At 35.6% G+C, this 12,153-nt stretch overlaps 1 protein-coding gene across 1 annotated transcript in view; it reads right to left on the reverse strand.

The window, feature by feature from the left end:
- The window catches only part of SCCPDH (saccharopine dehydrogenase (putative)), a 46,214-nt gene that overhangs the window by 16,377 nt on the left and 17,684 nt on the right, over window positions 1–12,153 (reverse strand). The window contains 4 exon segments of the mRNA XM_061185375.1: window positions 8,365–8,421; window positions 8,511–8,630; window positions 10,442–10,559; window positions 11,221–11,351. Coding sequence (XP_061041358.1) covers window positions 8,365–8,421; window positions 8,511–8,630; window positions 10,442–10,559; window positions 11,221–11,351 — 426 coding nt within the window.

Genomic DNA, 12,153 nt, shown 5'->3' on the forward strand with positions numbered 1-12,153 from the left:
AGTAAAACTGTCGCTGTTTGCAGAGGTCACAATACTACATACAACAGATCCTAAAGATGCCACCAAAAAACTATTAAAACTAATAAATGAATTTAGTAAAATTGCAGGTTATGATACAAAGTTAATATACAGAAATCTGTTGTATTTCTATACACTAACAACCAGAAAGAGATTAAGAAAACAATCTCATTTACAATCGCATCAAAAGGAATAATACCTAGTAAAAATCTAACCAATGAGGTAAAATACTTGAAAATTATAAGACGCTGATAAAAGAAACTGAAGACGACACATAGAAAGATATACCATGCTCGTGGATTGTAAGAATTAATATTGTTAAAATGACAATACTACCCAAGGCAATCTAGAGAATGAATGCAATACCTATCAAAATACCAATGGCATTTTTCACAGACTGAGACCAAATAATTCTTAATTGTGAAGTCAAAAGACCTCAAACAGTCAAAATAATCCTGAGAAAAAACAACAAAGCTGGAAGTGTCATCTTCTCTAATTTCAAACTATACTACAAAGGTAATCAAAACAGTATGGTACTGGGAATTCCCTGGTGGTCCAGCGGTTAGGACTCCATGCTTCCACTGCAGGGGGCACAGGTTTGATTCCTGGTCAGGGAACTAAGATCCTGCAAGCTGCGTGGCATGGTCAAAAAAACAAAAAACAAACCAAAAAACCCAGTATGGTACTGGCAGAAAAAAACAGACACATAGATCAATGGAACAGAATAGAGAGCTCAGAGGTAATCCCACACTTACATGTTCAATTAATCTACGACAAAGGAGGCAAGAATATACAACAGGAAAGCCAACCTCTTTAATAAACTGTGTTGGGAAAACTGGACAGCTACATGCAAAAAATCAAACTGGACTACTGTCTCACACCATATAGAAAAATAAACTCAAAGTATATTAAAAACTTAAGTGTAAAACCTGAAACCACAAAAATCTCTAGAAGAAAATATAAGTAGTATGCTCTTTGACATTGGTCTTAGCAATATTTTACTGGATATGTCTCCTCAGTCAAGGGAAACAAAAGCAAAACTAAACAAGTGGGACTACATTAAATTGAATTTTGCACCGTGAAGGAAACTATCAACAAAACAAAAAGACTGCCTACTGAATGGAAGAAGATATTTGCAAACAATGTATCTAATAAGGGGTTAATAACTAAAATATACAAAGAATGTATACAACTCAACATCAACAAAACCCCAAACAACCTGATTAAAAATGGGCAGGGCTTCCCTGGTGGCGCAGTGGTTGAGAATCTGCCTGCCAATGCAGGGGACACGGGTTCGAGCCCTGGTCTGGGAAGATCCCACATGCCGCGGAGCAACTAGGCCTGTGAGCCACAACTACTGAGCCTGTGCGTCTGGAGCCTGTGCTCCGCAACAAGAGAGGCCGCAATAATGAGAGGCCCGTGCACCGCGATGAAGAGTGGCCCCCGCTTGCCGCAACTAGAGAAAGCCCTCGCACAGAAACGAAGACCCAACACAGCCAAAAATAAATAAATAAATAAATCATTTTTTAAAAAAATGTTAAAATGATAATCTTTAAAAAAATAAAAGTTATAAAAAAAAAATGGGCAGTGGAATGGAATAGACATTTTTCCAAAAAATATATACAGATGGCCAACAGACACATGAAAATATGCTCAATATCACTAATCATCAGGGAAATGCAAATCAAAACCATAATGAGATATCACCTCACACCTGTCAGAATAGCTACTATCAAAAAAGACAAATAAGTGTTGATGTGGAGAAAAAGGAACCCTTGTGAATTGTTGGTGGGTATGTAAATTGAATACCACTATAGAAGAGAGTATGGAGGTTCCTCAAAAAATTAAAAACAGAACTAGCATATGATCCAGCAAGTCCACTTCCAGATATTTATTTGAAGAAAACAAAAACACTAATTTGAAAAAAATATATGCAACCCCATGTTCACTACGGCATTATTTACAATAGCCAAGACGTGGAAACAACCTAAATGTCCACTAATGGATAAAGAAAATGCAGTGTGTATATATGTGTGTGTGTGTGCGCGCACACATATATATATTAAGGTCATATATACAGAAAACAGATTGGTGGTTGTCAGAGGCAGTGGGTAGGGGTGGAAGAAAACAATGAACTGGATTTTTTTTTAGATTAAATAAATTGAATAAAAAATAAAGAAAAAGATAGGAGCTTTTCAGTACATTTATCAAAATTAGGTAACTATTATTTAAAAGTAGCAATAGATTCTTCTACTCACGTATGTCCAAAGTCATATGCTGTCAAAGGCCAATACCAAAGAAGATGAATTCCAAATAAAAATAGGAGGAAGCCAAGTTGGATAAGTTTCACAAAAGAAACCAAGTGGACTTCCTTGGTGCAAAGATATTTGGCAGCTTTCTCAGGCATGACCACTTTTCCTTCCCATTTCCCTCACTTCATCCTACAACATATAGCCTTATAAATGCCTGAGCATTACATTATAAATTGTGAGTGAGTTCATGAGATCCGAGCAGAGATTATCTTAAAATAATAGGATGAAAAAAATAAAATAATAGGATGGCATCCAGGCCTTTCAAGGCCTGATTGATTGTTCACTATACACTAAATCTCCCAGAATTAGTGTTGGCAAGTAGAGAAGAAAGGAAAAGAGGAAACAAAAGGGGAGAGAAGTTATTGATTTTTCCTGTCCAAACATGTCTAAGGGAGAGGATAACTCTTCCAGGCTACCTGAACTGTAGTCCATCTCTTGTGAAGACTGATTCCACCAAAAAAAAAAAAGTGAATTGTCTTCTGTAATTTGCTTAAATGGAGAGAATAAGTAAGCAGAACAATGCCTTGTCCTGAAATTATCTTACCTACCTAATAGATATATTTCTGATTAAGTTAATTAATTGCATTCTGGTTTATATACCTCAGGCTCTTGTGAATTAGTTACAGTGAGTAACCAATTCTTCTGGCCGTGATAAATCTGAACAGTGTTAAGAACCCATATAACGATTAGTAAGTTTCAGCACTGGAATCAGAACCATTGTAAGCTCTTCCTTCTTTTCACACTTACACTGCTCCTACACCAGTGGTTCCTAATTTTTAACTCAAGAACCCCTTTCGGGGGAAAAAGTCGAGAAGGGATGCAGTAGCATGGTGGATCGCAGTCTAACATGGCTAGAACATACAACTGAAGAGGAACAGGGTGGCATTAACGTGTCAGTGGTGTGAAGAAAGTCAGACACACAGGCTGTACTTGTCTCCTCCCCTGCCTGAGGCACACATGCTATCTGATCGTAACCCTCTCAGGCTTGACACATTCAGTATGAGACAATTTTCCACACAGTCTCTAGGATGCTACTACCAATTAATCAGAGTTGGCATTTAAAAAAAAAAAAGCCTATCTGCTATCCAGGTCTAGCTCATGAAGGGTCTCACATCTGCAGAGATGGACTTCAGTCACTGGTGCTCTAGGAGTGTGAACCAAAATAACCCAAACCTCACCCAGAACCTTCCTACCTCCACATCAGTGATTCACAACCTTGGCAGTGCATTAACATTACTGGGGAGTTTTCAAAAAACCCAGTGCCCAGGCCACATTCCACACCAATCAAACCCACATCTCTGGTCATCTGTTTTGGGCTCTCTCCCAAAGCTGAGAACCACTGACCTATCCTTCGAGGCCCCACTCCACACCTACTGAATCAGAATGTCCAGATGCCAGGGTCAAAACATGTATTTGAAAAAATCTCCCTGGGTGATTCTGATATATAAAGTCCCAGCTCTAAGAGTCATTGCCAAAGCAATAAGCCAGGGAAGTATTTTAAAGAAGGTGATAACAGGGTCAGATTTTATTGTTTACTGAAGTATAGTTGATTTACAGTATTGTTAGTTTCAGGTGTACAGCAAAGTGATTTAGTTATATGTGTATATATATATATATTTTCACATTATTTTCCATTATAGGTTATTACAAGATATTGAACATAGTTCCTTGTGTTATATAGTAAATCCATGTTGCTTATCTATTTTATGTATAGTAGTTTGTAGCTGTTAATCCCCTTCTCCTAATTTATTCACCCTTTCCCCTTTGGTAACCATAAATTTGTTTTCTATGTCTGAGTCTGTTTCTGTTTCGTATATAGATTCATTTGTATCAATTTTTAGACTCCACATATAAGTGATATCATGTAATATTTGTCTTCCTCTGTCTGACTTACTTCACTTAGTATGGTATTCTCTAGGTCCATCCACGTTGATGCAAACGGCAATATTTCATTCTTTTTTTATGTCTGAGTAATATACACCACATCTCCTCAAACCAATTGCCTGTTGACGGGCACCTGGGTTGTTTCCATGTCTTGGCTATTGTAAACAGTGCTGCTATGAACACTGGGGTGCATTTATCTTTCTGAATTAGTTTTCCTCTTTTCTGGATATATGCCCAGGAGTGGGATTGCTGGATCATATGGTAGCTCCATTTTTAGTTTTTTAAGGAATCTCCATACTGTTTTCCATAGTGGCTGTACCAATTTACATTCCCACCAACAGTGTAGAAGGCTTCTCTTTCCTCCACACCCTCTCCAGCATTTATTATTTGTAGACTTTTTGATCACAGCCATTCTGACTGGTGTGAGGTGATAGCTCATTGTGGTTTTGTCATTTCTCTAATAATTAGTGATGTTGAGCATCTTTTCATGTGCTTCTTGGCCACATGTATGTCTTCTTTGGAGAAATGTCTATTTAGATCTTCTGATCATTTTTTAATTGGATTTTTTAAAATATTGAGTTGTATGAACTGTTTGTATATTTTGGACATTAACCCCTGTTTGGCTGCATTGTTTGCAAATGTTTTCTCCCAGTCCGTAGGTTGTCTTTTCATTTTGCTGATGGTTTGCTTTGCTGTGCAAAAGGTTTTAAGTTTAATTAGGTCCCATTTGTTTACTTTTGCTTTTATTTCTTTTGCCTTGTAATACAGATCTAAGAAAATACTGCTATGATTTATGTCCAAGAATGTTTTGCCCAGGTTCTCTTGTAGAAGTTTTATGGTATCGTGTCTTATATGTAGGTCTTTAAACCATTTTGAGCTTATTTTTGTATATGGTGTGAGGGAGTGTTCTAATTTCATTGACACATGAAGTTGTCCAGCTTTCCCAACACCACCTGCTGAAGAGACTGTCTTTTCTCCATTGTATATTCTTGCCTCTTTTGTCAAAGATTAATTGCCTATAGGTGTGTGGTTTTATTTCTGGGCTCTCTATTCTGTTCCATTGATCTGTCTGTTTTTGTGCCAATACCACGCTGTTTTGATTACAATAGCTTTGTAGTATTGTCTGAAGTCTAGAAGGGTTATGCCTCCAGCTTTGTTCTTTTTCCTCAGGATTGCTTTGGCAATTCTGCGTCGTTTGTGGTTCCATATTAATTTTAGGATTATTCGTTCTAGTTCTGTTAAAAATGTCATGGGTAATTTGATAGGGATGACATTAAATCTGTAGATTTCTTTGGATAGTATGGCCATTTTAACAATATTAATTCTTCCAGTCCAAGAGCATGGGCTATCTTTCCATTTCTTTGAATCATCTTCAGTTTCCTTTAACAATATTTTACAGTTTTCATCATATAGGTCTTTCACCACTTTGGTTAAGTTTATTCCTAGTGTTTTTTTTGATGAGATTTTAAACGGGATTTTTTTTAAAATTTTTCTTTCTGATATTTCATTGTTAGTGTAAAGGACTGCAACAGATTTCTGTATATTAATCTTGTATCCTGTTATCTTGCTGAATTCATTCATTAGTTCCAATAGTTTTTGTGTGGAGTCTTTAGGGTTCCCTATATAGGGTATCATGTCATCTGCAATTTTACCTCTTTCCTTCCAATTTGGATATATTTTATTTCTTTTTCTTGTCTGACTGCAGTGGCTAGGACTTCCAATACAATGTTGAACAGAAGTGATGAGAGTGGGCATCTCTGTCTTGTTCCTGAATTTAGTGGGAAGGCTTTCAGCTTTTCACTGTTGAGTTTTATGTTGGCTATGCGTTTGTGGTAAATGGCTTTTATTATGTTGAGATATGTTCCTTCTATACCCACTTTGGTGAGAGTTTTTATCATGAATGGATGTTGAATTTTATCAAATGCTTTTTCTGCATCTATTGAGATGATCCTATGATTTTTGTCTTCTCTTTTGTTAATGTGGTGTATCACACCGACTGATTTGCATATGTCAAACCATCCTTGGGAACAGGGTCAGATTTGCATCATAGATTTCTTATATAGCAGTGGGAAGATGAACTAGAAAGAAATCATAGGAAGGCTATGAACAGTTCAGCTGAAAGATAAGGGCCTGAACTATTAACAGAGTGAAAAGACAACCCCACAGACTGGGAGAAAATATTTGCAAATCACGTATCTGATAAGGGATTAATATACAGAATATACACAGAGCTCCTCGAACTCAACAATACAGTACAAAAATGGGCAAACAACATGAATAGACATTTCTCTAAATAAGATATACAAATAAGCCAATAAGCACATGGAAAGAAGTTCAACATCACTAATCATTTAGGGAACTGCAAATCAAAACCATAATGAGAGATCACCTCACAACTATTAGTATGGCTACTATAAAAAAAAAAAAAAAGGAAATAGCAAGTGTTGGTAAGGATGTGGAGAAATTGGAACCTTTGTGCACAGTTGGTGGGAATGTAAAATGGTGCAGCTACAGTGGAAAATAGTTTGTTGGTTCCTCAAAAATTTAAAAATAGAATTACCACAGGATCCAGCAATTGAATTTCTGGGTATATACCCAAAATAACTGAAAGAAGGGTCTTGAAGAGATATCTGCACACCCAATTTCATAAAGGCATTATTCAAAATAGACAAAATTAGAAGTAACCCAAGTGTCTATGGACAGATGAATGGATAAGCAAAATATGGTATATACAATCAGCCCTCCATATTCATGATTTCTGTGTCCACAGACTCATCCAATGTCAAATCCAAATTATTCGGGAAAAAACTTCCAGAAATTTCCAAAGAGCAAAACTTGAATTTGCCTCATGCCACCAACTATTAACATACCATTTACAATTATTTACATAGTATTTACATAGGTATTATAAAGTAATCTATAGATGATTTAAAGTATACAGGACAATGTCTATAAGTTATATGAAAATACTATGCTATTTTATATAAGGGACTTGAGCATCATGGATTTTGGTACCTGTGGGGCATCCTGGAACCAATCCTCTGAAGATACTGAGAAACAATCCTATATACAATGGAATATTATTTGGCCTCAAAAGAAAGGAAATTCTGACACATGCTACAACATGGATGAAATCTGAGGACATTATCCTATGTAAAAAAAGCTGATCACAGAAGGACAAATTCTGCATGATTCCACTCATGAGGTTCTAGTGTGGTCAAACTCATAGACACAAAGTAGAATTGTGTTTGCCAGGAACTGGGGAAAAAGGGGAAAGGAGAGTTATTTTTTAATGGGTATGGAGTTTCAGTTTTGCAAGATGAAAACAATTCTGGAAATGGATGGTGGTGATGGTTGTATAATAATATGAAAGTACTTGATACCACTGAACACTTAAAAATGGTTAAGATGGGGAATTTTATGTCATGTGTATTTTACCACAATTAGAAGGAAGAGAGCGAGAGAGAAGAGAAGAGAAGAGGGATAAGAGCCTGAACTAAGGTAGTTGTGATGGATTGGGAGAAAAATCTAGAATGATGCCTACGTTCAGGACTGGGCAGATGACAGTGCCACCAACTGAGATGGGAAATACAGAAGGAAGAAGAGGGTTTGGTGGAAAGAAGTTTAGATTTTACACGTGAAATCTGAAGTGCCTGAAGCAGTTATATTGAGGATACCGGACAGATGGTAATTCAACTTATCTACCATGGGGATCCAGGGTATGTGAAAGAGGAAAGGGAAGGAAGTTTGGGCGAGGGGGAGAGAGGACGTAAAAAAGGAAGAGGTAATGAAGGAGAAAAACTGAAGAGTAAAAATATTTGAAATCTCTATGAAGTAAAGAGAATATAATTTCTGGAGCCAGATAGCTGGGTTCTCATCCTAACTTGGCCATTTACTCACTATAGGACTTTGGCAAATTTCTTAGCCTCTCTGTGACTCATTTTCCTCATTTGTAAAATGGAGATAACACCTCAAGGAGTGTTCAAAAAGACTGAGTAATCTAATTTATGTAAAGAGCATAAAAGAGTGTCTGAAACACAGTAAGTGCTTCATCAGGTCTTAGCTGTTATTTTCACTACACTGAGGAAAAGTAAAAATGAAATAAAGAAAAATATTATTTTAGAGACCTGGATACAAAGGAAAGGGTTACCTGTTTTTGTGTTGGACCTTGTTTTGAAAAATAACCAAAGGAGAAGAGCCATGGAAACTAAAGGAAAAAAAAAAACCTTTAGTGATATTTTCAAAAATTCATGGAAAATACTTCTAAACGTCTAATTTCATAGAAATATTACTTACTTTTATGAGGAGTTGCCTTCCAATGCCAAACTTCACAAAGAATAAAAAGAAAAGTCCAGCAAACATCAGCTTAATAACAGAGGTGACACCTCCCACAGTTACATAAGCAGCATACTGAACCTAGATAAAGAATATAAAGTCAGGATGTTACTCCCTACTTTCTTAGACCAAGTAATACAAGAATGTTAGCTACTAATAACTTACTCTATAGTCGTAAATATCAAACAAAATCAGTTTCCATTTTATGAATGTGTTATGTTCCAAAAGCTTGTTCAGAAATCAGACACTGGGAGGACATTTTTAAAAAGAAATTATTAAAATGGGCAGAAGGCCTAAATAGACATTTTCCAAAGAAGATACACAGATTGCCAACAAACACATGAAAGGATGCTCAACATCACTAATCATTAGAGAAATGCAAATCAAAACTACAATGAGGTATCACCTTACACCAGTCAGAATGGCCATCATCAAAAAATCTACAAACAATAAATGCTGGAGAGGGTGTGGAGAAAAACAGAACCCTCTTGCACTGTTGGTGGGAATGTAAATTGATACAGCCACTATGGAGAACAGTATGAAGGTTCCTTAAAAAACTAAAAATAGAACTACCATACGACCCAACAATCCCACTACTGGGCATATACCCTGAGAAAACCATAATTCAAAAGTAGTCATGTACCACAATGTTCACTGCAGCTCTATTTACAATAGCCAGGACATGGAATCAACCTAAATGTCCATCAACAGATGAATGGATAAAGAAGATGTGGCACATATATACAATGGAATATTACTCAGCCATAAAAAGAAACAAAATTGAGTTATTTGTAGTAAGGTGGATGGACCTAGAGTCTGTCATACAGAATGAAGTAAGTCAGAAAGAGAAAAACAAATACCGTATGCTAACACATATATATGGAATCCAAAAAAAAAAAAAAAAAAAAAGGGTTCTGAAGAACCTAGGGGCAGGACAGGAATAAAGACGCAGACGTAGAGAACGGACATGAGGACATGGGGAGGGGGAAGGGTAAGCTGGGACAAAGTGAGCGAGTGGCATGGAGCTATGCACATTACCAAATGTAAAACAGATAGCTAGTAGGAAGCAGCCACATAGTACAGGGAGATCAGTTCGGTGCTTTGTGTCCACCTAGAAGGGTGGGATAGGGAGGGTGGGAGGGAAAAGCAAGAGGGAGGAGATATGGGGATATATGTATATGTATAGCTGATTCACTTTGTTATACAGCAGAAACTAACACACCATTGTAAAGCAATTATACTCCAATAAAGATGTTAAGAAAAAAAATTGTTGCAAAAGGTAATTAGCTCCCCCTACTTGAACACAAAAGTCCACATAATCTATATATAAAAAGTCCATAACAATATACCTGAGTTTAACAATTATACATTATAGAGTGTAGACTCCACTTACAACCTCTTCTATAAGAAAATACTCTTTTTTTTTTTTTTAAACTTGAGATAGTTTCCTCTTCAAGTCTCAGCAGTGGGAATACTTACTTCCCTCACCAAATGGAGTAGGATAGTTCTCTAGAGGTAGCAAGGAGATAAGAGAGAAGAACCTAGACACCTCCATAAGCAACAGAAAGAGTATTCTAGCAGCTGAAACTCTCAACAGGACTGTTGGGTGTTTACGATACCAGGATTTCCTATATTGAACTTGCTGCTATTGTGTTACATTAAAAAGGTATTCAGAAGGTCAGATTTGAATTATGGGAGAAGGCTATTACCACCCCCATAAAATGCAAAATGTTCTACACTACTAATTCTTTATGCTTCCAGAAACTGAAACATGCACTATTTTAGCTCTTTTTTTTTTGCTTTATAAACATAAAAATCCTACATTAAAATGATAGGGGAACTGAAACAAACATAGAATACTCTTTATTAAAAAATAAATCATATACACTTACAGGTGATTGCTCTAAATTTTCGTGCAAGTAACGCTGAGTCCGCTTCACAACAGACACATCTGCTCCCAAGAAAGGAATGGAATAACTGTTGAGTTCTCTGCAGTAAGAAACTGGCCACCTGCAAGACAGAAGCATGTTGCATCTTCTCCATTTACAGTGACCACAACTTTAACTGGTAAATTTCTGAATAAAAACCTTAACTCTTCTTGAGGCAATTAATAATAACAGTAAAGATGGCAGATCTGCTCTTAATTAAAATTTACTTCAGTATTTGTCCTTTGTTCTCTACACCTGCACCCAAACAAGTGACAAGTTGGAACAATGTAGTATTCTTCACACCATGGGCACTTAACACATATAGTTTAACCATGTTTTATACCCCATCAATTCCCCTAGATAATGATAAAAAGAACACTCATTTCAACAGCTAAACTCTGAGTTTAGAGTTCTCACATATAAATACTATTAATAGGTTGATTAATATACATAAGTTCATCACATTTTTACTGCATGAAATTTAACTGATGTTTAATTTTGATATTGATAGTGAAGTCATAAAATTGATTTTTTCTAGAATTTTCCCAGAATCCAAATGTATTATTATATATGAAGTACTTAAATTTAGGGTAACATATTAATTATATTTTATTTGTCTTTGAAAACAATCCTGAACTCACTATAAAAGTCTCCAGGCTTTTCTTAGTAGCATATGTTATTAACAGTCAGATAAACAACAATATGGTTAGATAAACTGAAGAATGGACTTTGAGATAATATACCTTCTTTTCAATTTTGGACCAACAATTGGGACAGGCTTCAAATTGGATTCATTTCGTAGTTTTTTCAAATTACTCTGATCTCCAAAACCATAAACTGCTGACTTCCAGGTACCATCATGAATGCACAACCCCTAACAAAATAATTCAAGAGTTAAAGCAACTTGTCTTAAAACTGACACAATATTGTAAATTAACTATACTCCAATAAAATTAAAATATTAGAAGAAACATGTCTTAAGGGATAATTACTAAAATGTAAAACCAAGTAATTTATAACTGATACAAAGAACATTTCACCTCTATTTGAGCAAGGCATAATCCCTTATTTAATAATCTTGAGATAAATTTTTATGACTGGCTAGGCAGCAGTGAAACTCATTAGTTTGATCACATTCACTATTTACACCCTATTTATATATTATATATTTACAAACATATGCCCTTTCTTCTTTCCTCCTACCATTATTTATGCTCTTTTTAATAAGTTTCACTTCATCATTTTCACTCAACTATTTATCACTGATTGCTTTAAGCAGAAAAAAAGAAACACTAAAACCATCAGAAGATTCAGGTTTTCATATAACAGCTTTGATGAAACTGAAAGGTAGAGAGACACCAACCTAATTTCCATTTTGGTACAGATTAATTTCTTCTGTCTGTTAAAACTAAATCAGAGCTAAAAGTCTTAGGAGTTTGATTTGTGAAACTATCCTCAATCTGCACCTAGCCAATTTGACCTATTTGCAAAGATTTCCAAAAATCAGGAGAAAATAGTTTTTTAAAAAACGCTAAGAGTATCTTCTCATACAAATAAGCCATCAAAAAGGCAAAAATTACATTCCATTTTAAAAACCTTTTATTTTGTTGAAAAATAGAAAGAAAAGTGCACAAGACATAAAAGTATAATTTAATGTAATTATGAAGCTAACATCT

This window comes from Eubalaena glacialis, chromosome 3, assembly GCF_028564815.1.
Source record: "Eubalaena glacialis isolate mEubGla1 chromosome 3, mEubGla1.1.hap2.+ XY, whole genome shotgun sequence".
Classification (NCBI taxonomy): Eukaryota; Metazoa; Chordata; class Mammalia; order Artiodactyla; family Balaenidae; genus Eubalaena; species Eubalaena glacialis.